The following is a 23472-nucleotide window of genomic DNA, read 5'->3' as shown; positions in this document are numbered from 1 at the left end:
CCATTTTATTTCATAATAAGTGATTGTGGAGAAGACCTTCAGGTGTCATTTGCCATTATTAGCTCCCGTTTATAGAATGCCAAAGGCATGCCCAGCACAGACATGGACCTCGGCAGCCATGCATGCCTTGTCTCGTTTTAGCATTATGACAAGGATGTGAGGTAGACACCACTCTCCACGTTTTGCATATGAGGACACCAAGGCTAGAACTCAGGTTTGTAAAACTGGCGCTGCAGACAGGCTTTTCACTACCACTACATAGCCTCTGGCGACTTCATCCAAGAGTGTCCACTACCATCCTGCGTTTTCTCTGAAATCCAGTCCACATACTCAGCCACTTTGGTGTAGACACCTGGATGGTCTCTGCGGGCACAGCCTTCACCCCAACTGGTGATGCCCACCAAATACCAGATTCCTTCGTGTTTACAGACTAGGGGACCACCTGAATCTCCCTGTATCACAGTGGGTGGAAAAAGAAAATGATGAAAAGTTATGACAGATGTGATTGAAATAAGTGTTTAATAAGTGGTTCCTTTAAAATTCTGTTCTCCCCCACCCCCCACACACATAGGCACAATTTCTTAAAGTTCTTCAGGTATCTACTGAGCCTTATTAGCTGTAGGATGTGGTGAAAACAATCGAACTCAACGGTGTAAGATTTCATTTTATGTTTACTCCTCTTCTATCCTGAGGTAAATTCAATAAAGAAATTTTGACAACTTCATCCCGGTTTCCGGGAAATCTTATTTTCTTATATTACGGTTCTAATGTTCTTACATTGCAGTTCTTATATTACAGTTTTTATCCAATGTTCTTAAATTACAGTATAGTGTGTAAAACTGTCTTCTCTTACATACGGCATGCTCTCCCAGAGGTGATGGCATATACATATTCAATTTATTAAAGTATATTTATGAAATGATCAGATCATTCTGGCTCTGAATTTTTTTACAACTGTAAGGAAATATACTATTAGAAAACCTATTCTCAGGTGAACATTCTCAAGCAGCCTATTGTGTATTTCTTCATAACGGAATGAGTACCTTACAAGCATCTGTTCCCCCTTCCTTATAGCCAGCACAGATCATTTGACTGGTTATTTCATAATCTCTATATCTTGTCTGGCATTCTTCATTCGTTATCAAAGGAATATTTGCCTTTTGCAGAGTATTTTGGATTTCACCTATAAAATAAACAACATAAAACTTCAGAGGGAGGAAATACAATAAACATGGAAATAAGAATGAAGTTTTAAAGCAAGTAATGGTGAACTTTTAATTAACCTCATATCTTTGGAGAAAAAGAGTAAACATTGAGAGGGTAGAGTTATACACAGAGAGAGAGAGAAGAAAAGAGAGAGAAAGGAAAAGAGAGAGAGAGAACACCATTTGGCCTCTGCGGTAGTATCTGGGCCTGCCCAGAACCCCAGACTGAGAGCAGTTTTTGCTTTCAAATTTCTGCCATCCTCTGGTCTCCCTGTAAGTCCCTCAGAAATTGCCTTTCATATTTATTGCCTGCAATTATGAAGTTCTTACCTTTCAGTTTTTTGTTCCACATATTCAAAATAATAATTTAAAAAAATACATTATTTCTGAAAACCCTCAAAATCTCTGTCAAAGAGGAGTGATTTGTTCTTCAAATAATACAAGTAAGTGTTTTCCATGAAGAACATCTTATTTACAAAGAATTTAATTACCACTAGTATCCAGGTACTAATTAGTTCTATGCTGGGAACTTTCCCTGTTTTGTAAAGTTACTCTTAATTTCTTCCTGTCTCAGAGGACTAGTCAAAAAATTTGAATTAGTTTTGGTCGAATAGAGACTGAATCAGAGAAAATGGAGTGAGCTTAGCCAGCGATCTCCTTGTGTAAAGAGTGACAAATATTATTCTCTATCGTGTTTATCAGGAGCATAATGTTGGAAAGGAAGAATGTCCTGTTTTCTGAAAAGCTCAAGGGTAAATGAAATATCCAAATACCCATTAGTAGGGGTTCTTAGCCTAGAGTCCATAGAAAGAATTCACAGAGTCCATTAACTTAGATAGGGAAAAAAAAAAAAAAAACCTTTATTTTTACCAACCTCCAACTAAAGTCTTAACACTTCCTTTAATTATGGATGTAGGCAACAGTCATATTAGCAGTACCTATGACTTTATCATCAAGAAAGATCACAGATATCTTCATATCACATTACAGTTGTGATATCATGTATGCTCACCACTATTTCAAAATCATGGTAGTTATTAGAACAGCTACTAGATCTTGCTCTCTAGTATATTAATAGAGAAGCACATATACTACAATGTCACATATTTTAAGTGTTTTTAAAACTGCATTCAGTATCTTTGATTTCCTTTGTAATCCTATTTATTTTATTTTATGCATTTAAATAATTATTTGAGAAGTGGTTATAGGCTTCCTCGGATTGCCAAAAGAGTGCATGGAAGAAAAAAACAAAAACCCAAAACTAAAAATCTGTCATAAAGAAAGACAACGTACCTGCCTATACTCTTGGTCATTAATATCACATGAGAACAATAGTACTGGGGGATGAGAACATGATCAGTACTGAGAACAGGATTGACCTGAGTGTGCTATATAGGCCCTAAACCAAAAAATGAAACCCGTTGCCGTTGAGTCGATTTTGACTATATGGGCCCAATTCTTATGTGAACCCAGGCAAATGAAGTAAGATGCTTTAAAGGTTATCTTATAAAATTTTCCAGGCCTAGGCAAAAATACATCTTCTCAAGCATCACTGAATAAATATGTTAGGACTAATATTTCCCAATATTGGAAAAATAGGGAGCTTGGCTATAATTCTAGACAGAGGCTGATTAAAATGATACACGGAACATATTTTAACAAACAAGACTTGCTCGAGGACCAACATGTACCTTTTTCCTTGGTGTAGCCCCAGCCAGTGATCCAGCAGTTGGTATAAATTGTATCTGTATCATCTTTGGAAGGTAGGCATATTGGTTTTTGGAATTCTGAGAGGTAATTTTAAATTAGAGTTTAATTAGATAAAGCTATGGATATTGACTTTAAACGTACATTATTTCCTTATCCCATATTCTTCTTCCATATAGTAGCACCAAGAATAACCCTTTTCTGCTCAACTTCTAAAGTCAATGATTCAAGAAAAATTTTTTTTACCAGCAGAGCTCATTTGCTCTTGATGTTTTTGGAGTTAAATTTTTCTGAGTTAAATAAACATGTCGGAACCCAAATTTACTGTCAAAATCATTGTCCAGTTTTTGTTTCTTAAGTCTTATTTAGGCTATGATAGCCTTAATAATAACAGCAGTCTACCCTGCTCCAGGCACTATTTTAAGTGCTTTAGTTTATTAACTGACTCAGCCGTCATAACAAGCCAATGGGGGTAATTATCATCCCCATTATACAGATGAGGAAATTAGAGGTGCAAAGAACAAAAGCAACTTGCCCAAGGTTACATGATAATTAACGGACACGAGGGGGATTCAGCATCTGTGGAGCTGTGTGCTTCTCCAAACACGATGCTATTGCCTTCCTAGGGCTTCTTTCTGCACCACACTCTTCTACTTAACACAGAAGTTAAAAAAAAAAAAATTGTTATGTAGTCTCAATTGCCCTCCTCTGTGTCTAATATTCCTAAACCCAAACAATGGTAATTCTGCCACTCTTGTCAAAGGAAGTCCAATGCTTCCCAGAGGGCAAAGACGTTTCCCATGCCTATTATTGTAACCGTATATATACCCATTGCCATCGAGTTGATTCTAACTCATAGCAATCCAGAGGACAGAGGAGAACTGCCCTATGGAGTTTCCAAGGAGCGCTTGGTAGATTCAAACTGCCAACATTTTGGTTAGCAGACGTAGCTCTTAACCATTATGCCACCAGTGTTTCCATAACCATATACAGGCAGTACATAGGCAGTTGTATATACTGTCTATATATCTGAAGGAACTACCGAAAATTTCTTGCCCCTTAATTCACCCTTTCATTACTAAATTTTTATTTTAAAAAGTTTTTTTTTTTGATTCTATGCGTTTTCACTAATTATGGCATGGTGATTCAAAGACCAATTTGGAATTTTCAATATAAGTCATAGATTTTGAGATATATAAGCTGGTAATACAAGCCACCAATAAGACAAGTGGCACTGTGTTGTCACCGATGAGTGGTATGACAATATACCAGTAAGAACTCAATGGATAGTTTACTGTGAACATCCTTCCATTCGGTTACATGGGGAAACTCTGGTTTTCCAAATATGACACAGAAAAACTAAAACCCATCAGGGCTCCCTAAATACCACATAGCAAAGCGATAATTGTGCTTGCAAACCTTATCTCACAGAAAGAAAGGGAAAAAAGGCAAAAGTTTACAAAAGTTTATAACACTAACACAGCCAGGAAGCATCACCTAATAGAATGTTCAACCTACACAACAATGAGGCTCCAACTCCAGTCTGCTGAGCCTCAGGCATTTCCAAAGGGACCCACCTTGATGCTAAATGCATTAGAACCAGAATAACGTACTACCTCCGAGGTTCAGAGGCATAAAAAGTGGCTGGTTTACAGTTACACCAATAGTAACGAGAGGGTTTAGAAGGAATATTTGTCAAGTCACAGGCTAACTTCCCTGCTAGCCCTCACATATCTCCCAACATCACCAATCAGAAAAGAAAGATAAACTCTCCAGATTCTGCCCTCATTCAAATTGATATGCTAATTAAACCGTTACATTTCCACTGTAAATATTCTACATACCAGTATAATTCAAAGGCGCCTCAAGTTTCAGTAAGGCAATATCATGACCACCTTCTGAGATTTTATATTGCTGGTAAATAATAATCTCTTTTACTAGTGAGAAAGGCGTTTCTTTTGTTATATCTGATAGATGTAAAATGCCACCATAAACGCGCCAAACATCCGGCCAGGGAAGCCTAAGAGGGAAAAATAAATACCTATTTGAAACCAGAAAGATTGACCTTTGATATTGTTCCTTTTTTCTCTCCCTTTTTTTTTTTTTTTCAAAAAAGAACTGGGAAGGAAATGCCACGTATAATGTATTTTTCCTACGTAATTTCTCCTCCTGACAATGTGTCATCTGACCACCCGCAGCAGTACTGAATCTCTGAAAATCTGATTTAAAACATTGAAAATGTGCAATTGTATCACTATTTTATGTTCACTGCAAAGAAACACACAAAAATGTTGCCATTTTGAGGTTGGGAGGGACTGTAGAAGTTTATCATGGAAATACTACGCTCATCTCAAGTTAGGTGGGTTTCAGCATTATTTAAGATGTATTCATCTACATTTTGAAAAGTATGGGGGGTTTAAATTAACTCTGAAACATGAATATATGCAAAGCAAACCCAAAGTTCTGATCTAAAGCAGTCTTCTTCTGTGTAAAGATCTGGAAATTTTTATCATCACTAAATGAGTGGTGTGAGATGGGACTGCACAAAACTGTAGAGGAAATAATGGAAATGCTAGGTGTAAAGTGACTTCCTTTCAATAAGTTCATAGTATTTTCATGAATATAATCTCTTATAAAGTCACAACACTTTGAGTCTTCAAGGATGAAAAGTTTTAATTAGTCAATAAAAACCTTGTGGATCACAACAGACATTGGCTAACTTGCTTGCTTTGGACATGCCATCAGGAAGGGTCAATCATTGGAGAAGGCCATCATGTTGGGTGAAGTGGAGGGCCATCTAGGGCGAAGGTGACCCTCGGTGAAATGGATTGGCACAATAGTTTCAACAATTGACTCGAATATGCTGGTGTTCATACGGATGACACAGGATTAGGCAATGTTTTGTTCTGTTGTACTTGGGGTCGCCATTAGTCGGAGTTGACTTAATGGCAGCTATCTGTCTATCTAACCTTATCATCACATAGACAATAGCTCTTAATGGGGGAAAGCTTCCCTGTGAGCCACCAAAATCTTTCTATACCACCAAATTCGGCAATTACTTACTGTCTTGCAATTAAATTCACTCAGGTAAACAGAATCATTACTGTGAGGAGTAGCCACCGACTGTGTTATATGTTGGCGGTAGTATCCGAAATCCTGGGCACTTCAAATAGTTAAGAGCTCAACTACGAACTGAGAAGTTGGAGGTTCAAATCTATCCAGAAGTGTCTCAGAAGAAAGGCCTGATGATACACTTCAGAAAAATCAGCCACTGAAAACTCTTCAGAGGACAGTTCTACTCCGACACTCGTCGGGCCGCCATGCGCTGGAGACTACAGGATGACAGCTGGTTCGGCGCCCTAAACCCTGTCACACAGCGACCTGCACACTGCCCTGTTCGGCCAGGGGAAGGGTGACTTTTGCTAAGACAAAAATATTTTGATTTGTGTTTCTTTGCTTTTGAGAGAAACCAAGTGTCTTATTTTGGGGCTACTAGTGCGCTTATTCACATGCTTTTTCTATTTTTACATTTCTTACTGAATGTAGTAATAATAATAGTAGCTTATATTTTTGAGTAATGTTTATGCTCCAGGTATAGTACTAAGCATTTTAAATATGCCACTTAATCTTCCAATAACCCTACGAATTGGGCAATTTGTAAAATTTCTCTTAACTTAATTTTCCTATATGCAAACTATGAATAATAACAGCACTTAATTCATTGTGTTTGGTTTATACCTGTAGTAAGTGACAGAGCTGTGGTTCAAGCTCCATTTTTTAACTACAAAGTCTAAGTGTTTTAAAACTTTTAAACCATGCCATATGATGTACTATTTTCCCAATAAAATAGAAATATCATATTATATACATTGAAAGATAAAGGCTAATAAAGTATCTCATTTTGCTTTATTACTGTTGTTATCAGTATTGCATAGTACATTTGTAAATCAAAGAGCAGCAAGTAAAATTTCTACGGGCCTGAAAAACAAGTCTTTGGTGTCTTTAAAGAATACATTTGGGTAGTGGTGGTGGAGTGGGCATCAGCTAAGATGTTTTTGAATTCTTCTTTGAAGTGAGAGTAATAGCTGGCAAGAAGCTCCAGTCCTGCACACAGACAGTCTGCTCTGATGGATCAGATCGGTCAGTGCTCACACCCTATTGGTGTTAAATATGCTGAAGACCATCCTTGCTTTAAAATACCTCTTACTAAAAAAGAATAACTCTCTAGTAATAAACTCACATGATGATCAAGAAATTGATTATAGATACTTCAAATAAAAAGTCAGGATAAGACTCTTGAAAAGACTCATCCAAAACTTACCCATCAAAGCAATGGGCAGCAGTTAGGACCCACTGGTGGGCAATGATTGACCCTCCACACAGGTGTCTGTGGGCTGTCAGTGTCACCTGCAGGCTGACCTGCCAGGGCCACTCTCCCCAAGAAGAGTTGGTTCCTCCAACAATACGTGTGCTTGACTTTGTAGTGCAGACTAGAAACAGAGTGTTGAAGCTCGTGGTTAGGATTAGACATGAATCAGAGTCCTCTTCCATCAAAGAAGACGAGGTACAGAATTCCACAATATAAGACTGAACAAGCTACCAAACAACAAAGCAACAAACAGGCAACACATTCCAGGTCTATGAAAAACTGAGGTTTACTCACCAGAGTCCTCCCCAGTCTTACACAGTCTCAAAGAATAACCAGAGCTGCCTTGTGTCCCATACGTAATTGTGGTTGGGGAACCATCCAAAGATAATTTTAAAGAACACTTACACCTAGATAAGACAAGCGGTGTAAAGACTAAACCTTTACAGAGGTAAAAAGTACATAAACGTGTCCTGACAACTGTCTTTAAAACATAATTTTTCACTTACTTTTCTCCCTGACAGTCTTCTGGGAGTAAAGAATAAGTAAAAAACTGACAGCGAATCATCTTGGTACAAGTCTCTTGGCAAACATTCGCTCCTTTAACAAAGGTCACATTCAACTCTTCCCCTCCAAAATCAACTTCAGGGTAAATTTTGGAGTGACAGGGTTCTGTGTCAGTTATAAATACAGAAAGATACAGTGAGGAAAGTAATAAACTGAATTTACCCAAGTCTCTGGTATGAGGATTATTTCATAACTACTACTTGTTAGATCATAAAATTTATCACTCTTTATGTGATATTATGACTGAATCACATTACCAGGCAAAGCCCTTTTGCAGGTTAAAAGGCTGTATCCAGATATGGCATTTTCCTGTGGAGTAGAGGAGCTTGGCATTCCACTTTTGGAAGTCTTAAGGAAACAAACATTTCTATTAAGACAGGAGAGAGAGAGAGAGCATTAGCCAAACACAAAAGCACCTAATCAGAAAAGCACCTCCACCAGTTTAATTCTTCTGAGAGACGCTTTTCATAGCAACTCAGACTACGAGACACTAATACACTGTAGAGATTAAATGTGAATCAAGCCAAAACCTCCCTCTGGAGAAAACTGACAGGCACAGACAGCCTGAAAAGAGAGGAATGGTAACGTTATACCTTCTAATTGAAAAAATAAAAGAGGAAAGCAAAAACCAAATTCTGGGGATTTGAGCAGCTGATGCTATTACGTCAGGATATGTCCTTCTCTTAGTCCCACGCTGTGTGTAAAGAAACGGAGTGGGTGCTCTAAGTGTAAGGCGGTCAACCAGGACCTCGATCAGGATAAACAGGTTCCTAGTTTCTGGTGGCGCACTGATTAAGAGCTCAGACTGCTAATCAAAAGGTTGGCAGTTCAAATCCACCGCCCCTCCTTGGAAACCCTATAGTGCAGTTCTACTCTGTCCTGTAGGGTTGCTATAAGTCAGAATCGACTTGATGGCAATGGGTTTGGTTTTTTGGTTAGTTTCTTAATCAGAAAGGAGTTAGGGCCAACCAGCTTAAGGGATATATAGCCAGTGAGAGGTTTTTACTTCAAGAGAATACAACACATTAAGATCAGTTAGAAAGACATCAATTCTTTTTTCTCTTTTTCTTTCCTAATGGCTGTTGTTTCATTAATCCAATGGAATGTTTGTTTTAAGTAACAGACGGTAGGTTAAAAAAAAGTCTTCTCTTAGACAATCTGTACCTAGCAGAAAAGTGCCTCCCTGAACTGCAGATTCAAGCGTTTAGACGGAAATGGGCAAAACTTTAAAAACTCAAACTGTAAAGTAATGGAATAACAGCAGCAAATGGTACAGGTGCTACGCACCGCTGTGACTCTACGTTCCGCGCATTTGTATAGAACGTGAAGAAGAGGCAGCTGGGATGATAGCTGCAGATGGTGCGGCATACAAAAGCGTCCGGAGCAACAACGCGGGCAACATCCACATCTGAAAACGCGCGATGCTGGAAAACGTCCATGTGGCAACCTGGGAACTCACGGAGGGAAGATGTCGGTCAGCGAATGACATAACGTGGTTCGTTTGCACTCTGTCATCATAATTAAGGAAATTATTGTGTTCGTTACTCACAGCACGAAACATCCTCAACGAAAAAAATGTCGGCTAAAATATCCCCAAACTTGTTGAAAATATTCAGGTGACTTTGTATGAGCATGTGTGCATATTTTCTTTATGTTACCCTGCCCTGAATCCTAGGCCTGAACAACATGAGATTTTGAGCTACATTTTCCTGAATATAATAAAAAAATTAATAAAGATTAACAAAAATATCAGAGAGCTAACAAAAATGTCATGTGCGCTTTGAGATTACAACAGGAGAAATCCACTCTCGTTACACTTATGTAATCTTATTTCTTAATTCCATTTTTATTTGTGTTCATATTATTTAGACAATTTACTCAATTTAATAAAACACACATTCTATTAAAATTACAGAAGCTTAAAAATAATGGTAGCAATTATGGAAGGACAGACTCAGATGGGTCAAGAAAGAGAACCCTCATAATACCTTCATATTGACCTTTTAGATAACTGGATATCAACTAATTAAATTTTTTAAAAAATCACAGAATCTTTAAGCTGAGCTCATGTATGCCAGCCTATAACTGCATCCTCTCAAGGACATTTCTGAGAATGCTTTTGCTTGGAGTTTCATCGACATGATGTGGTCCCACTTCATTCTGGGCCCTCTAAGTGTTATAAGTGTTAGGAATTTTATTTTTTCTTATTTTCTTCAGGGTAGCATCTACCTAGATATACTCTATGGAACCACACAGATTAGTCTAATACTTTTTGCAGTGACAGCCCTTCCAAAGACAGCTATCCAGATTCTTTTACAGGTTAAGTATCTTTAATTTCTTCCTTTAATCATTTTTTAAATAAATTTTCCATGACTTCTACATAGGTGGCTATGATTCAGAATCAACTCGACAGAAACGGATTTGTTTGTTTGTTTGTTTGTTTTGGTTTCTACATATGTTACCACGTTGATTGCCATCCTCTGAAATGTTCTATAACTTTTTCATTGCTAGGTAGGCTGTTGCAACCCACCAACCACTCCACTCCATGGGAGAAAGATGTGGCAGTCTGCTTGCATAAAGATTTACAGCCTTGGAAATCTAATGGACCAGATCTACTCTGTCCTATAGGGTCTCTGTGAGTCAGAATTGACTCGGCGGCAGTGGGTTTGGTTTGGTACACACAAAAGGTCTGACAAGTGCAGAGGACAGAAGAACAGATTCCTCTTTGTTCTGAAGACACTGTCTTTTTAAAAGCTACCTTTTTTTTTTTTAAGACTTCCAAAAATTGTCTCCTTTATAAAAGCAATGAGAACACCAGCAAAAAGTATTAAAATCAACTTTTTCAAAATTCTGGAGTTTAACCAAAGGCTTGCAACAATCTGGGTTGCAGTTATTCAAGAAAAATGGCTGAGTCTCAATAAGAACAGCAGGGTTTGTGGTGTTTTATCTTGGTCTATTCCCATTCTTCCCAACTCAAGGGTATCCTTGAAAATCAACAGCATTTTAGCAGCCACTGGAGGAGGAGAATGGGGTTGGATCTATTTCAAAACCCTGTTCCAAGATAGCAGTCATTATTTGTCCTGTCTGACTGTTTTCTGGAAAATCCCACTTGCAAGTCTTATTTTTATCTAACCTAACTCAAAGCTTGTTCAGTGCTAACAGCCTTTTCCTTAGCAACATTTAGGGGGAAAAAATCAGTGGCAATTGCTTAACATTGCAATTGACTGAGACAGCGATAACAGCTGGGGTAGACAACAAGCTGATGAAAAAGTTTAAAAAGAAAACTACAGAAACGAGATGTCCATAAGGGGGCTTGAAAGCTCTGAGATACTCCTGGGAATCTAGAGGGCCACATGCACGCCCGGGGTTGTGAGCGTGCCCAGGAAAGACCTGAGAAGGCCACAAGCATGCACATCTGGCTGACTTGAAGCTCTGTGAAGGTAGGACACGAGCGCTAATGTAGAGCTGTCACTGCCTAGACATCGAAGGCACACCCAACACTTGACAAAGACTGGGAGATTATGGGTACAAGGCATCTAAGGAAATCTCTGTCCAGTAATGAGTGGATCACTAAGCTTGCAGAGCAGAGACTTCATGGCACACACAACAAGGAATACACACTGAAGAGAATTCATTCAGAAAAGTCACTAAACAAAACAACAACCACCACAAAAAATTCTGGGGAAGGAGGGAATCCGATTCCAAAGTTGTCATATCATATTATTGAAGAGTTGTAATTTTTAACAAAAAAGTTACAAGAAAGGCAAAAAAACAAGTAAGTATGTCCCATGCAACAGAAAAAAAAAAAGCAGTCAATATAAACTGTCTCTAAGGAAGCACAGATGTTGGATTTACTAGACAAGATTTTAAATCAGCTATTTTAAAGATGTTTGAAGAACTAGAGGAGCCCTAGTGGTGCAGTGGTTAAAGCACTTGGCTGTTAACCGATAGGTCAGCACTTGAAATCCATCAGTCACTCCATGGCAGAAAGATGTGTCAGTCTGTTTCATAAAAAATGACCACCTAGGAAATCCCACGGGGCAGTTCTACTCTGTCATATAGGGTTGCTAAAAGTCAGAATCAAGTTGACAGCAAAAGGTTTTTTTTTTTTTTAGATTTAAAGAACTAAAGGAAACCATGTGTAAAGAACTAAGGAAATTATTAGCACAATGTTTCACCAAATAGAAAATACCAATTAATGAAACATAAATTAACAAGAATTTATATAAAATGTATATGACTTAATAAAAGATTAATTAAACAATTTAAAAAGATATAAATTAATGAAGAAAAAAATAGAAATTCTGGAGTTGAAAAGCACAATAACAAATGAAAATTTCATTAGAGCTGCTCAACAACAAATGTGAGCTGGAAGAAGGAAAAACAAAGAAGAAAGTTCAGTTGAGATTGTCTAGTGTTAGGATCAGAGAGAAAAATGAATAAGATTTTACAGACCTGTGAGACATCATTAACTGTACCAAAATACACATAATGGAAATCACAGAAGGAAAGGGGGGAGAGAAAGGGAAAGAAAGAATGTTAAAAAAAAAAAAAAAAGAAGGCTAAACATGTCCCCACTTCAATCTTACGAACCACCACTAAGTCCCATACTTGCCATTCTGTATTTATGAACCTAAAAGCCTTACACTTATCCACACTAAATACATGCAATAATTTCTGCCCAATGGCCTCACCTATTGAAATAATTTTTCTTTTACTTTTTCTATCTAGTGTTAGCCCTCCCTTTTATTAGTCTCATCCATTGATAGATACTTTGACTATGAAACTTATTGTTTTCTTGGACATTCTCTATTTCAAACATAGTAACTGGTTGTTCTCAGTGATTGGAATTATGTCATCTATCTCCAATTACCAGACTACCTTTCCCACCCAGAGGTGACAAAAAGAAGAAATCATTTTCCAGTTCATATTTTATTATTATTGATTTGAAAAGTATGTTCACCATCTTAATAGAGGAATTGATAGGTATTGTGATAAGAGGGGGAAGAACATGTACAGCATTCCTCAAGCCGAAAGAAGTGAAGAAAAAATTCAAGGCTTGAGTGCAATATTGAAGGATTCTACAGGGAAAATACTAAATGACTCAGGAAGCATCCAAAGAGGATGAAAGGAATACACAGAGTCACTGTACCAAAAAGAATTGGTCGACATTCAACCATTTCAGGAGGTTGTATATGATCAGGAACCGATGGTCTGAAGGAAGAAATCCAAGCTGCACTGAAAGCATTGGCTAAAAACAAGGCTCCAGGAATTGAAGGAATACCAACTGAGATGTGTCAACAAACAGATGCAGGGCTGGAAGTGCTCACTCGCCTATGCCAAGAAATTTCGAAGACCGCTACCTGGCCAACCAACTGAGAGAGTTCCATATTTGTACCCATTCCAAAGAACGGTGATCCAACAGAATTCGGAAATTGTCAAACAATATCATTAATATCACATGCAAGTAAAATTTTGCTGAAGATCATTCAAAAGCAGTTGCATCGGTACATCGACAGTGGAACTGCCAGAAATTTAAGCAGTATTCAGAAGAGGACATAGAACAAGGGATATCATTGTTGATGTCAGATGGATCCTGGCTGAAAGCAGAGAATACCAGAAAGAGGTTTACCTGTGTTTTATTGACTATGCAAAGGCATTCAACTGTGTGGATCATAACAAATTATGGATAACACTGGGAAGAACAGGAATGCCAAAACACTTAACTATGCTCATGAGGAACCTGTACTTAGGTCAAGAGGCAGTTGTTCAAACAGAACAAGGGGATAAGGTGTAGTTTAAAATCAGAAAAGGTGTGTGTCAGGATTATCCTTTCACCATACTTATTCAATCTGTATGCTGAGCAAATAATCTGAGAAACTGGACTATATGAAGAAGAACGTGGCATCGGGATTGGAGGAAGACTCATTAACAAACTGTGATATGCCAGTTCCCTGGAAGAGTGCAATAAATGCCTTCAGCAACAGTGCTGTGTAAAGAACAGAAGACTTTGAACGAAGAACAACAAATCCTGTAGTCCATATCTTCAAGAAGCGTCACAGGGTAAAAAAAAAAGTAATATAAATATTAAAAACTAAATAATCAGTAATTTGAACTAATAAATATGGTGCACACTGTGGAGGGAATGTACTGCAGGAAGAGACAAATGAGAGAAGAGATGCATAGTCACCAACTTCCAATCTTCCGTAGAATGGCCGTAACCCACAAGCCAGTATAAGCTTGGCACAGAGTAAGCACTTGTCACTGCATAGAATTGGCTTCTTTTCAGCAACATCTTGTCATTAACACCTTAATACACTAAATAAAGTGGAATGTCACGGCAACTTTCTGGATAAGTCAAATAAAATTACCTATATGTCTGAAATGACAGGGTTTTATTGATTCACTATGGTAGACTCATTTTTCTAGATATGGACATCACCAGGAAGAAACCTTATAGTTTCCTGTACAGTGGTAATTTCTCATTGCCGTAACAAATTACCACAAACTTAGTGACTTAAAAAACCAAATTTTTTATCTTATAATTCTGAAGGTCAGAAGTCCAGAATGGGATTTATTGGGCTAAAATTAAGGTCTCAGTGAGGCTCCCTTCCCTCTGGAGGCTCCAGGGGAGACTTTCTTTGCCTTTCCAGCTTCTGGAAGCCACCCGCTTTCCTTGGTTCATGCTACTTGCTCCATCTTCAAAGCCAACAGTGTGACATGTTCAGATCTCTCTCTGGGACTCTGACCATTTTGCCGTCCTCTTTCTCTCCCGAGGACACTATGAGTACATTGGGCATGCCCAGATAAACCAGGATTGTCCTCCCTCTCCCTTCTCAAGACTCATAACTTGCAAAACTCCGTTTGTCACGTAAGGTAGCATATCCACAGGTCCTGGGAATTAGGTCATAAACATCTTTGGAGGCAGAGGAGGATGAGGATGGTGGGAAGGGAGGTATGTGTGGGAGTCTTCATTCTGCCCACTCTAACGCGTAGTGAAATGGTAACCTTACAATTACCTATTTCTGAGAGTGCGCAGGGCTTCAGTGAGAATCCAGACAGGACGTTATCCAGCACCTTTATACTGGTTGGTGATCCGCTCAGGCTACTCTTTAATAAGCAGTTGTTCCTGAATATGAAGAAAAGGGGTTACTCTGTCTCCTAAACTTCAAGGTTTGCGCTGCAGTACAAATATTTAGCATCGAAATTATGAATGGACAGTGGAAAATAAGCAATCAGTAATTCACACTGACCCTGATAATGAGTAAGCTTGAGATTTGCATTACGAAGTGCACAGACATCCTTCCCCTCTGCAGAGGGAAGGTGAGGGTGGGCATGGGAGACATTATTCTACAGCACGAAACTCTGATCACTCAAAGCCCCTAATTTCACAAGCATAGCCTATCTGCGCACCAAGTGGAACTTACTCTCTTCAGGAAACATGACATCAAAACTGAGAAAGTAAATAAGGAGAGTGGTTAGGTATAAAATCCCTGTTTTCAATTGGAAAAAAAAAAAAAAGGTTATGAAGAATACAATTAAATTCTACAAGCACCACCAGAAAGAACACACACTGTGAATTTTACTCACCGGAACGCTGCCCTGGGAAATGTTTGCGTGGCATATGTGAAAAAATGGCAGTGAATGTTATTGGTACACCTTTTTTGGCATTCTTCAACACTTTTAACTTTAGATACATTAAAATTGGCTCCTCTCATATCAATGTCTTTATAAACACCTCGGTGGCAAGCTGCATGAATAGAACACATGGGGCCAATCTAGTTAGCTTCCCTTCCAGAGGCGGGTCACCAAGTGTTCACCCATTTGGGCAGGAGAGTTTCAAAGGATATTCCATTTTTGGCAACTTTCCTATTATTTTGGGGCTCTAAAATTTTTATTGCTTCCGTAAATTATCAAACCCTGCTTGAAATAAGCATATTCTGACTTCCCCCTACCACCACCACCCCACAGAGCAGAACCTCTTTAACCAAGTGAAGGAATTTCTTTCTCTTATTTTTCAAGGTTTTCAACTACTCCTGCCTGATTGTATGCTTGCATTGGTAAGCCCTCTCACTGACATCCATGTGGCAAATTATGGTCACAAAAACTGGAGAGTTCCTGTCTATGCATGATAAAGCCATTTCTAAAATTTTGTTAAATTCTGTTTAAGCACTTTTTTTATTGAAATGTACCTTCTATACAAAATAATGTAGATAATCCTTTTAACAGACAGCAAACCAAACAAGTGAGTTAAAGTTTAGTTTTTTTTCTAATTTTATTGAAGACTCGAATTTGTTAGTTAGACTCTTGGTTAAGGAAACCAGTTAAACAGTAGAAATGATATCGTGTGCCACTTCCCACTTCTAAGAGATAGGGCTGAAGAGCTTGTAAAGCGAAATCTGAAACCCTTAAGGTGAAACGGACAGAGAACAACGTATTGCGGAGAGCAGGGGGATTATTCACAATGGTTCATGCACACGTAGATTTGCAGATTATGGAAATGAAATACTTCTCCAATTTTGCTGCACATGGGAAATGAAATAGGTTAATCATTGGCATGGGATATTTACAAATTGAAACTTTTATTCATGGGTAGCTGAAAGCTACAAGCCACCTGATTTGGGGCCTGATTTTGAGAGTATGTTAATTATTAACCAAAACCAAAATCATTGCCTTCGAGTTAATTCCTATTCATAGCGACCCTATAGGACAGGGTAGAACTGCCCCATAGGGTTTCCAAGGAGCAGCTATTGGATTCAAACTGCCAACCTTTTGGTGAGCAGGGGAGCTCTTAACCACTGTGCCACCGGGGCTCCGTATAAATAATAGAGGCTCATTAAGCATGTGTTGACTGGTAAAGATAAGAGGATGGTCGAGATGAACATCGTTCCCTCTGTTAGGTCTGGAATACTGCCCTGTATCTGTTATTTTTATGAAGGCACCCTTCCAAGAGTCTGTGACAGTCCAGACTTTGAGATAAAACTATTCTAAGGTAGAGCATTATTAATTCACATTTAGCTAAAAATTTCCACTACTTACCACTGATGCGTCGTCCACAGTGCTTGAGGGAATGTCCAGAAATCGCCCCTGCCTTTGGTACCCTTGGAAGGATCCCTGCTGTACTTTCTTTCAAGAAGCAACCAAACCTGTTTTTAAAATTGGCTTCACTCAGAAAGCAGAACAATAAACAAGCGTGGAGGTAACGGCTAGCGTTCGCTGTGCGCGAGTGCGTCAGGGGTAAGGAGAAAACCAGTTTCCCTGACACTTGCTGAGAACTACCTTCCAGAGGCAATAGCCTAATAGCCCACAGTCCTTGTAATGTCTAACTTGGACGATGTTTTTCTTTACGCTCACATTTTTAAGTGCAGAAAATCAACCAGGTTAAAGAATTAATGATTTTTAGTTTGCTCCAAAACTTCCAGGGAATTTTGTTGCCATCTGTTGATAATTTTTGTAAATGCCTTAGAGCTCAGCTGCTAACCAGAAGATCTGCAGTTCGAGTCTACCAGCCGCTCGTTGGGAACCTTATGCGGAAGTTCTGCTCTGTCCTATAGGGTTGCTATGAGTCAGAACCGACTCCACAGCAATGGATGTTTTTTTGGTTTTTCTTTTACTTGATAAATTAGTCGGGAAAGTTGAGTCTATATATGGTGCTCATTCTGTTTATTAAATCCTTGTAGACTGCACCTAATGCAATACTTCTTTTGATATTTAATATCAATTTAAATGTTAAATTCATTATTCACAAGGATTCTAGAACCAAACTCAACGTTTAACACGGTGCCTCTGAGGTACAGTCTAGGTTTTCTGTACAAGTTTAACATGTCTGTTCAGGCAATGATTATGTAATTCCTAGTTCTTAAAGTCAAACAGGATGAAGATAAAAGAAAAGAGCTGTAAATATAGAAATGGGAACAACAAAAAATAGTTCATTCTGAATATTGATCAAAATTAAAGATAATCGAGGTGAGACTATGGCTGTACTTAGGCATCTTCATGGTCTAATAAAATTTTTTTAGTCACCAACAATTTTTCCAATGTTCTTACTTTTCCAACCAATCAGTTAACACATGTATATTTGTACACACACACACACACCCCCTAGGTCTACCAAGGTAGGCCTCCATTCACTGCTGCTCTCTCCCAACATCACAAGTTCTAGATCTTACCCACTTACGTTCTCAACAAAATGCTGTCTTAGGTTCTATTTTAAGACTGTGTTATATACAAATGTCATAGTGGATGAGACAGTAATATGTTTCCTTGTTCACATGAAACATTTGCCTGTTATCAGGCCCCTTCCTGAGATCCTGTGTCCTTGGATAGAAAACAATTACCTTCTACTACTTTAAGTGAATGCAGCGATTGTTGAAAATTCATATGTCTAGGCCCCAGAGACCTTGGTTCGGTAGGTGGGACCTAGGAATCTGCATATGCAAGAGCCACTCCAGGTGATTCTGACCACCCCGTTCCTTGAATCTCGTCTGAGAAACGTAACCCGGTGATAAGCTAAACTTTTTGCACAAGACAGATTCCATTTTGAAAAGCGATTGGCTTCTTCAATAATGAAATACCAGGGATCACAACAGACAGTCCTGGACAGAGCTGGAGAAAAATGTAGAACACAATTCTAACTCACAAAAAAAATCAGACTTACTGATCTGACAGAGACTGGAGAAACCCCAAGAGTATGGCCCCCAGACACGCTTACAGCTCAGTAATGAAGTCACTCCCGAGGTTCACCCTGTAGCCAAATATTAGACAGGCCCATAAAATAAAATGCGACTAAATGGGCACAACAGCCGAAGGGCAAGGACAAGAAGGCAGGAGGGGAACTCAACGTCGAGAAGGGGAGGGTGTTGACATGTCATGGTGTTGACAGCCAATGTCACAAAACAATACGTGTATTAATTGTTTGATGAGAAACTAATTTGCTCCGTAAACTTTCTAAAGCACAATTAAAAACAATAATGAAATGCCAACGTTTACCTTTTGTTTGTGGCGTTAGTTGAACTTGCAGGAAGAAAACTGAAAAATAAGCACCTGGGGTGGAAGGTGCAGATCATCTGACAGTGCTGGGCGCTTGGGCTGTACGTGGAGCTTACGTCCCCATCTCGGAAGAAGGTATTCTTATATAGCTGAGTCACGCATCCTGTGATACAGTCATTAAAAAAAAATTAATTTGGAATGGATGCAAATAATAATTTTATTAGAAATGCATCTGTGTTCTGAAATTTCTTCCGCTGAATATCCAACATGACTTTAACAACAGAGGTAGAATGAAACAGGTATTAAGGCAATACTTCAAATAATATACAGTGTTATTTAATGTCATTTTCTGGGTGCTTCTGTCTGAAAAACTTGGTTGATTTTTACTAAATCATATGAACATTTTGCACATAAATTGTCTCCAAGTAAATCCAACCTCGGCTTGGTTTCTCCCCATGAGCTAATATGCTATGAAGATATTATGCCTTACATATAATGATGTATGATCTGCTTTTCAAAACTCTTTCACACCAAACATCCCCAATAGATTCTTACAACCACTCCATAAGGGGAACTAAAACCAAAAACCAAACCCACGGCCATCAAGTCGACTCAGACTCATAGCAGCCCTGCAGGACAGAGTAGAACTATCCCATAGAGTTTCCAATGAGTAGCTGGTGGATCTTTTGGTTAGCAGCCAAGCTCTTAAGCACTGCACAACCAGGGCTCCAAGAAGAGAAAGGCAGATTTTGTTATCTGCTCTGATTATTTTTTAAAGAAGTAGCTGAGTCTCAATGTGGTAGAGACCTGCCCAAGATCACACAGCTGATGAATGCCCTGGGGCATGGATTCAGCTTTTCCAACTCCCAATTGTCTTCTCTTTTTCTAATGTTGTCCTCACCCTCAGTTTAATTCAAGCAAAGTAATAGTTTTGGGTATTTATTACTTTAGAGATGAGTCCAGACGAGCCAGTATATGTTTAGTTTTTATAAGCTATGACTTAAAAATTGACTTGACGGTATATAACAACAGTAAGTATATGAAAAGTGGTAAAAAAAAAAAATCACAGATATAGGCAAGTTAAAACAATTAGATGCCATATTACCTACCAGACTAGCAAAAATTAAAATTATGTAAATAACCAGTGTTGAGGGACTGATTTTTGTTGCAAGCGATAGAAAACTTAGTTGAAAGTGGCTTAAGCACAAATGAATCCGTTGGTTCAGAAACCAAAAGGCCCACGGTGGACCCGGCTTCAGGAGTCACTGGACTGGTTGTAGTGCTCAACTGATCTCATCAGAATACAATTTGTCTTCGTCCCTGTGCTCTGTTCCATGGTGTTGCTAAGAAGCCCTGGTAGTGCAGTGGTTAAGTGCTCTGCTGCTAACCTAGAGATCAGCGATTCGAACCCACTGGCCACTCAGCTTGAAAAAGACGTGGCAGTTTGCTTCTGTAAATATTTCTAGCCTCGGAAACTGTATGGAGCAGTTCTACTCTGTCCTATAGGGTCTCTGTGAGTCGGAATCGACTTGACAGCAATGGGTATGGTGCTGCTGTTGATCTCAAACTCCACAAACTAGCCAGATGGTACCAGTGGCTCAGGCCTCTGCGTTCTCTCATAGTTTAAGTCCAGTTGGAAGAAAAAAAAAAAGTTTTATTTCTAGAAGTCTGAGCAAAAGTCCCATTGAAAAGCTTCGGCTCTGATGGGGTCACCATGGCCAGAGGGATGTGTGCCCCTGGGTCAGCCTGGTGGCCATCGCCCTAGCCCCCGAGTCGGTAGTGGGGCAGCGTCACCAGAACAACAAGGGCCAAAACAGGGAGGCAAGCAGCTTCCAGAAGGAAGTCAGGACACTGTTTCCAGACAAGGTGAGTGTGTGCTGGGCCACAGCGCAACAGAGGCTGTGAAACTTGGCCTGACTGTGGGTCAGTGGGCACCTCATATGCAGCCGGAAAAAGTCAACTCTGCAATACAAGTTCTGGAAGATAATTTCATAATAAGGGTAACAAAACCTTCCAAAACATCCACACCTTTGAATCTAGGTTTTTTTTCTTCAAGTATTTATTCAGCAGAAATAAGTGAGTATATGCATAAGAATGTGCATACAAAAGAGTACAAATAGGAAATGGATTGGTTTCCTAAGACTTCTACAGCAAAGCATCACAATTCAGGTGGCTTAGGTGAAAGAAATTTATTCTTTCCCCGTTTTGGAGGATACAAATCCGAATTGATGGTGTCGTCAGGGCCATACTTTCTTCTAAGGCTCTAGGGGAAAATCCTTCCTTATTTCTTTCAACTCCTGCTCTCCCAGGCACTCCTTGGTTTGTGGTGACATAAAGCCAATTCCTGCCTCCATCTCCACGTGGCTGTCTTCCCTCTGTTCCTCTTCCCCTTCTTAGGGCATCAGTCATGTTGGATTAGGGGCCACTGTGCTCTAGTATAACTTCATGTCAACTAACTGATTACATCTGCAAAGACCCGATTTCCAAATAAGGTCACATTCACAGGTATGGGGGTTAAGACAAAAACATACCTTTGGAGGAGGTTTTACAATTCAACCCATAACGGGGAAGAATACTAAGCATTCTATATATATAGGTGTTAAAAGATAGTCATAAACAGGAAAACATAAGTTATAAAGGAAGTGTCTATAATTAACATCTTTGTAAAACATGTAAATAGGTTTATGTAAAAAAAGTTTGAAAGACTAAACAAAAGATTTTTAGTAGCGGCTATTTCTGCATTACGGGACCACGGATAATACATAGTTTATCATTTTCTGCTTATTTTCACTTTCTAATCTTCCTAGCATGATCATGAGCTGTGTTGTGCCAAGAAATAGAATTGAAGTGGCCATAGTCCACCGTATCTCTGGCTTCTACTCCTTCTCAACATTGAATGGATTTGTACTTTGCTGATTATGGTTCAGAAGAGCAATTAGGAGTGAGGGACAAATGGAATGGAGTTGTGACTTAGGGAAAAAAACCTTCAAAAAACTTCTCACTGAGGAAATTAGATCTCTTACAAATGTAAACCTTGCCCAAGAGATGTTTATTGTAGCCATACATCTGAGAGGTAAGTAAACAATCATCTTACGTCAACACAGACTCAAATCCACCCAGAGTGGACATGCAGAGAAAACTCAGTCTGCAGTGATTAATGAAAACCAGTGTCCAGAACCATCCTTATTCTCAGAAAATGAATGGAATGGATAGGGACAGAATAAGATCAAAACCTGGTGTTGGAAAAATATTTCATCAGAAATATTCAAATGGATAGCCTTAGTAAATTAAATATAAACCAGACACTTTAGTTTTTGAAATGGTTCCCCAGTGGCCTAAAAGCACAGAGTATGTTTCTATCATGACACTATAAAACACCTGGCACTCTTTTGAACATTCACACAAAGTTGATTATTTAAAAATGTTGACAATAAAAATGGAGGGTTGATTTTTCTTTTTTTTTTTTTTTTTTGCTTTTAGATCTGCTTTGCGCAGAGTCCTTTCCAAATAGTAGTTTTGATTAGCCTAAGTTCCACGCCATTCTGCACTCCTGGACTCCTCCCCTGGGTCTGTGAAGGTTATCTGGGAAAATACATCCGGGAAGTGGTACTTGCCTCCAAACGCTAAAAGGACATGTGTCCTGATTTATCAAGGGCTCTCTCCTTTCCGGAAGCTGAGTGTTCAATAGCTTTCTCCAAAGGTGGAGTGTCTTACTTAACTACTCCTCTATCACACCCCCTTAACTTTATGCCTTGCAGATAATCCACTTACCACAGGAAACTGTAGCAAATAAGGAAGTGAAATAAGCCATTTGCCATAATGAAATCATTCTAAAAAAGAAAACAACACATGTATGATTCTGCTGGTTGTAGACCATACTTAATATGAAACTTAATGTAATAGACTTTTTATATATATATATAAATGTCTGAATTGCAAATCTAAGTGTACAATTACCAGCACAGAGAACAAGAGTTTTCCATACATTTTGTGCCGAGAGACTTAAGAAATGTAGAACGTTTCCCAAGATACAAATCAAGATGTCTAGACTACTATATGTTTGTTGTTGATTTGCATCCTATGTTTTTAGTAATTTCGGGAAGGGAATTAATTGGGTGGAGAGGAAGAAAACATTTGTGAAACCACTGGTTTTAGCACAAATAAAATTATCGTAAATAATAGCAATAACACAGTCTCGAACCCCGAAGTAAAGAAAAGCTCTGAGAATACTTAAGCCCATTTCTAATTTTTGAACTGGTCAAATATTATCTTTGGTTTTAAAATATCTTATACTTAAATATTTTCATATATAGGAAAATCTGCTCCTTCTAGACTCTCTAAATACTCAGGAAATTAGAACATAAAAGCTTTTTCATCAAGTAAAAAATTAAATTCTTAAAAAAAATACTTTATTTGGAAGCAATCAGAATAATAGAAATTCTCTACCTGAAAGCCTAATTTCTTCTGTGGCTCTGGAGGTGAGAGTGTCTTCTTGCCATTCAAAAATGGATGGTCTTTGAGCTTTCCTGATGTGGCACTGCAGGCAATATCTGCTTGGCTTCAATATTGACTTTGGTTTTGTGCCAACAGTTTCAACTTTTTGCCCTGTTAACATACTCCGTGAATGTCCCAACCCTG

The 23472-nt window shown here is 38.7% G+C and overlaps 1 protein-coding gene across 1 annotated transcript; it reads right to left on the bottom strand.

Moving 5' to 3' along the window:
* On the bottom strand, nucleotides 1–23325 carry KLKB1 (kallikrein B1). Its single transcript, XM_023737219.1, has 14 exons — nucleotides 22606–23325; nucleotides 18835–18997; nucleotides 16885–16991; nucleotides 15436–15595; nucleotides 14865–14974; nucleotides 9133–9292; nucleotides 8103–8212; nucleotides 7788–7950; nucleotides 7576–7688; nucleotides 7234–7402; nucleotides 4757–4932; nucleotides 2897–2992; nucleotides 1044–1183; nucleotides 1–452 (listed from the first exon to the last, which is right to left on the bottom strand). Exons 1-14 carry the CDS (start codon nucleotides 22709–22711, stop codon nucleotides 255–257), a joined length of 1971 nt encoding a protein of 656 aa, XP_023592987.1. The 5' UTR covers nucleotides 22712–23325; the 3' UTR covers nucleotides 1–254.
* Between the last annotated feature and the right edge of the window lie 147 nt (nucleotides 23326–23472).

This window comes from Trichechus manatus, unplaced genomic scaffold, assembly GCF_000243295.1.
Source record: "Trichechus manatus latirostris isolate Lorelei unplaced genomic scaffold, TriManLat1.0 scaffold00099, whole genome shotgun sequence".
NCBI classification, from domain to species: domain Eukaryota; kingdom Metazoa; phylum Chordata; class Mammalia; order Sirenia; family Trichechidae; genus Trichechus; species Trichechus manatus.
The sequence above is the reverse complement of the archived record's forward strand: the minus strand, read 5'-3'. Positions and strand labels throughout refer to the sequence as shown.

Coding starts and splice junctions, on each gene's coding strand:
- KLKB1 (XM_023737219.1), bottom strand. CDS start 22,711: ATGGTCTACAACCAGCAGAATCATACATGTGTTGTTTTCTTTTTTAGA. Junction 16,992..18,834: donor ACTAACGCCACAAACAAAAG/GTAAACGTTGGC, acceptor TTTTAAAAACAG/GTTTGGTTGCTTCTTGAAAG. Junction 453..1,043: donor GGGGAACAGATGCTTGTAAG/GTACTCATTCCG, acceptor ACTGTGATACAG/GGAGATTCAGGTGGTCCCCT.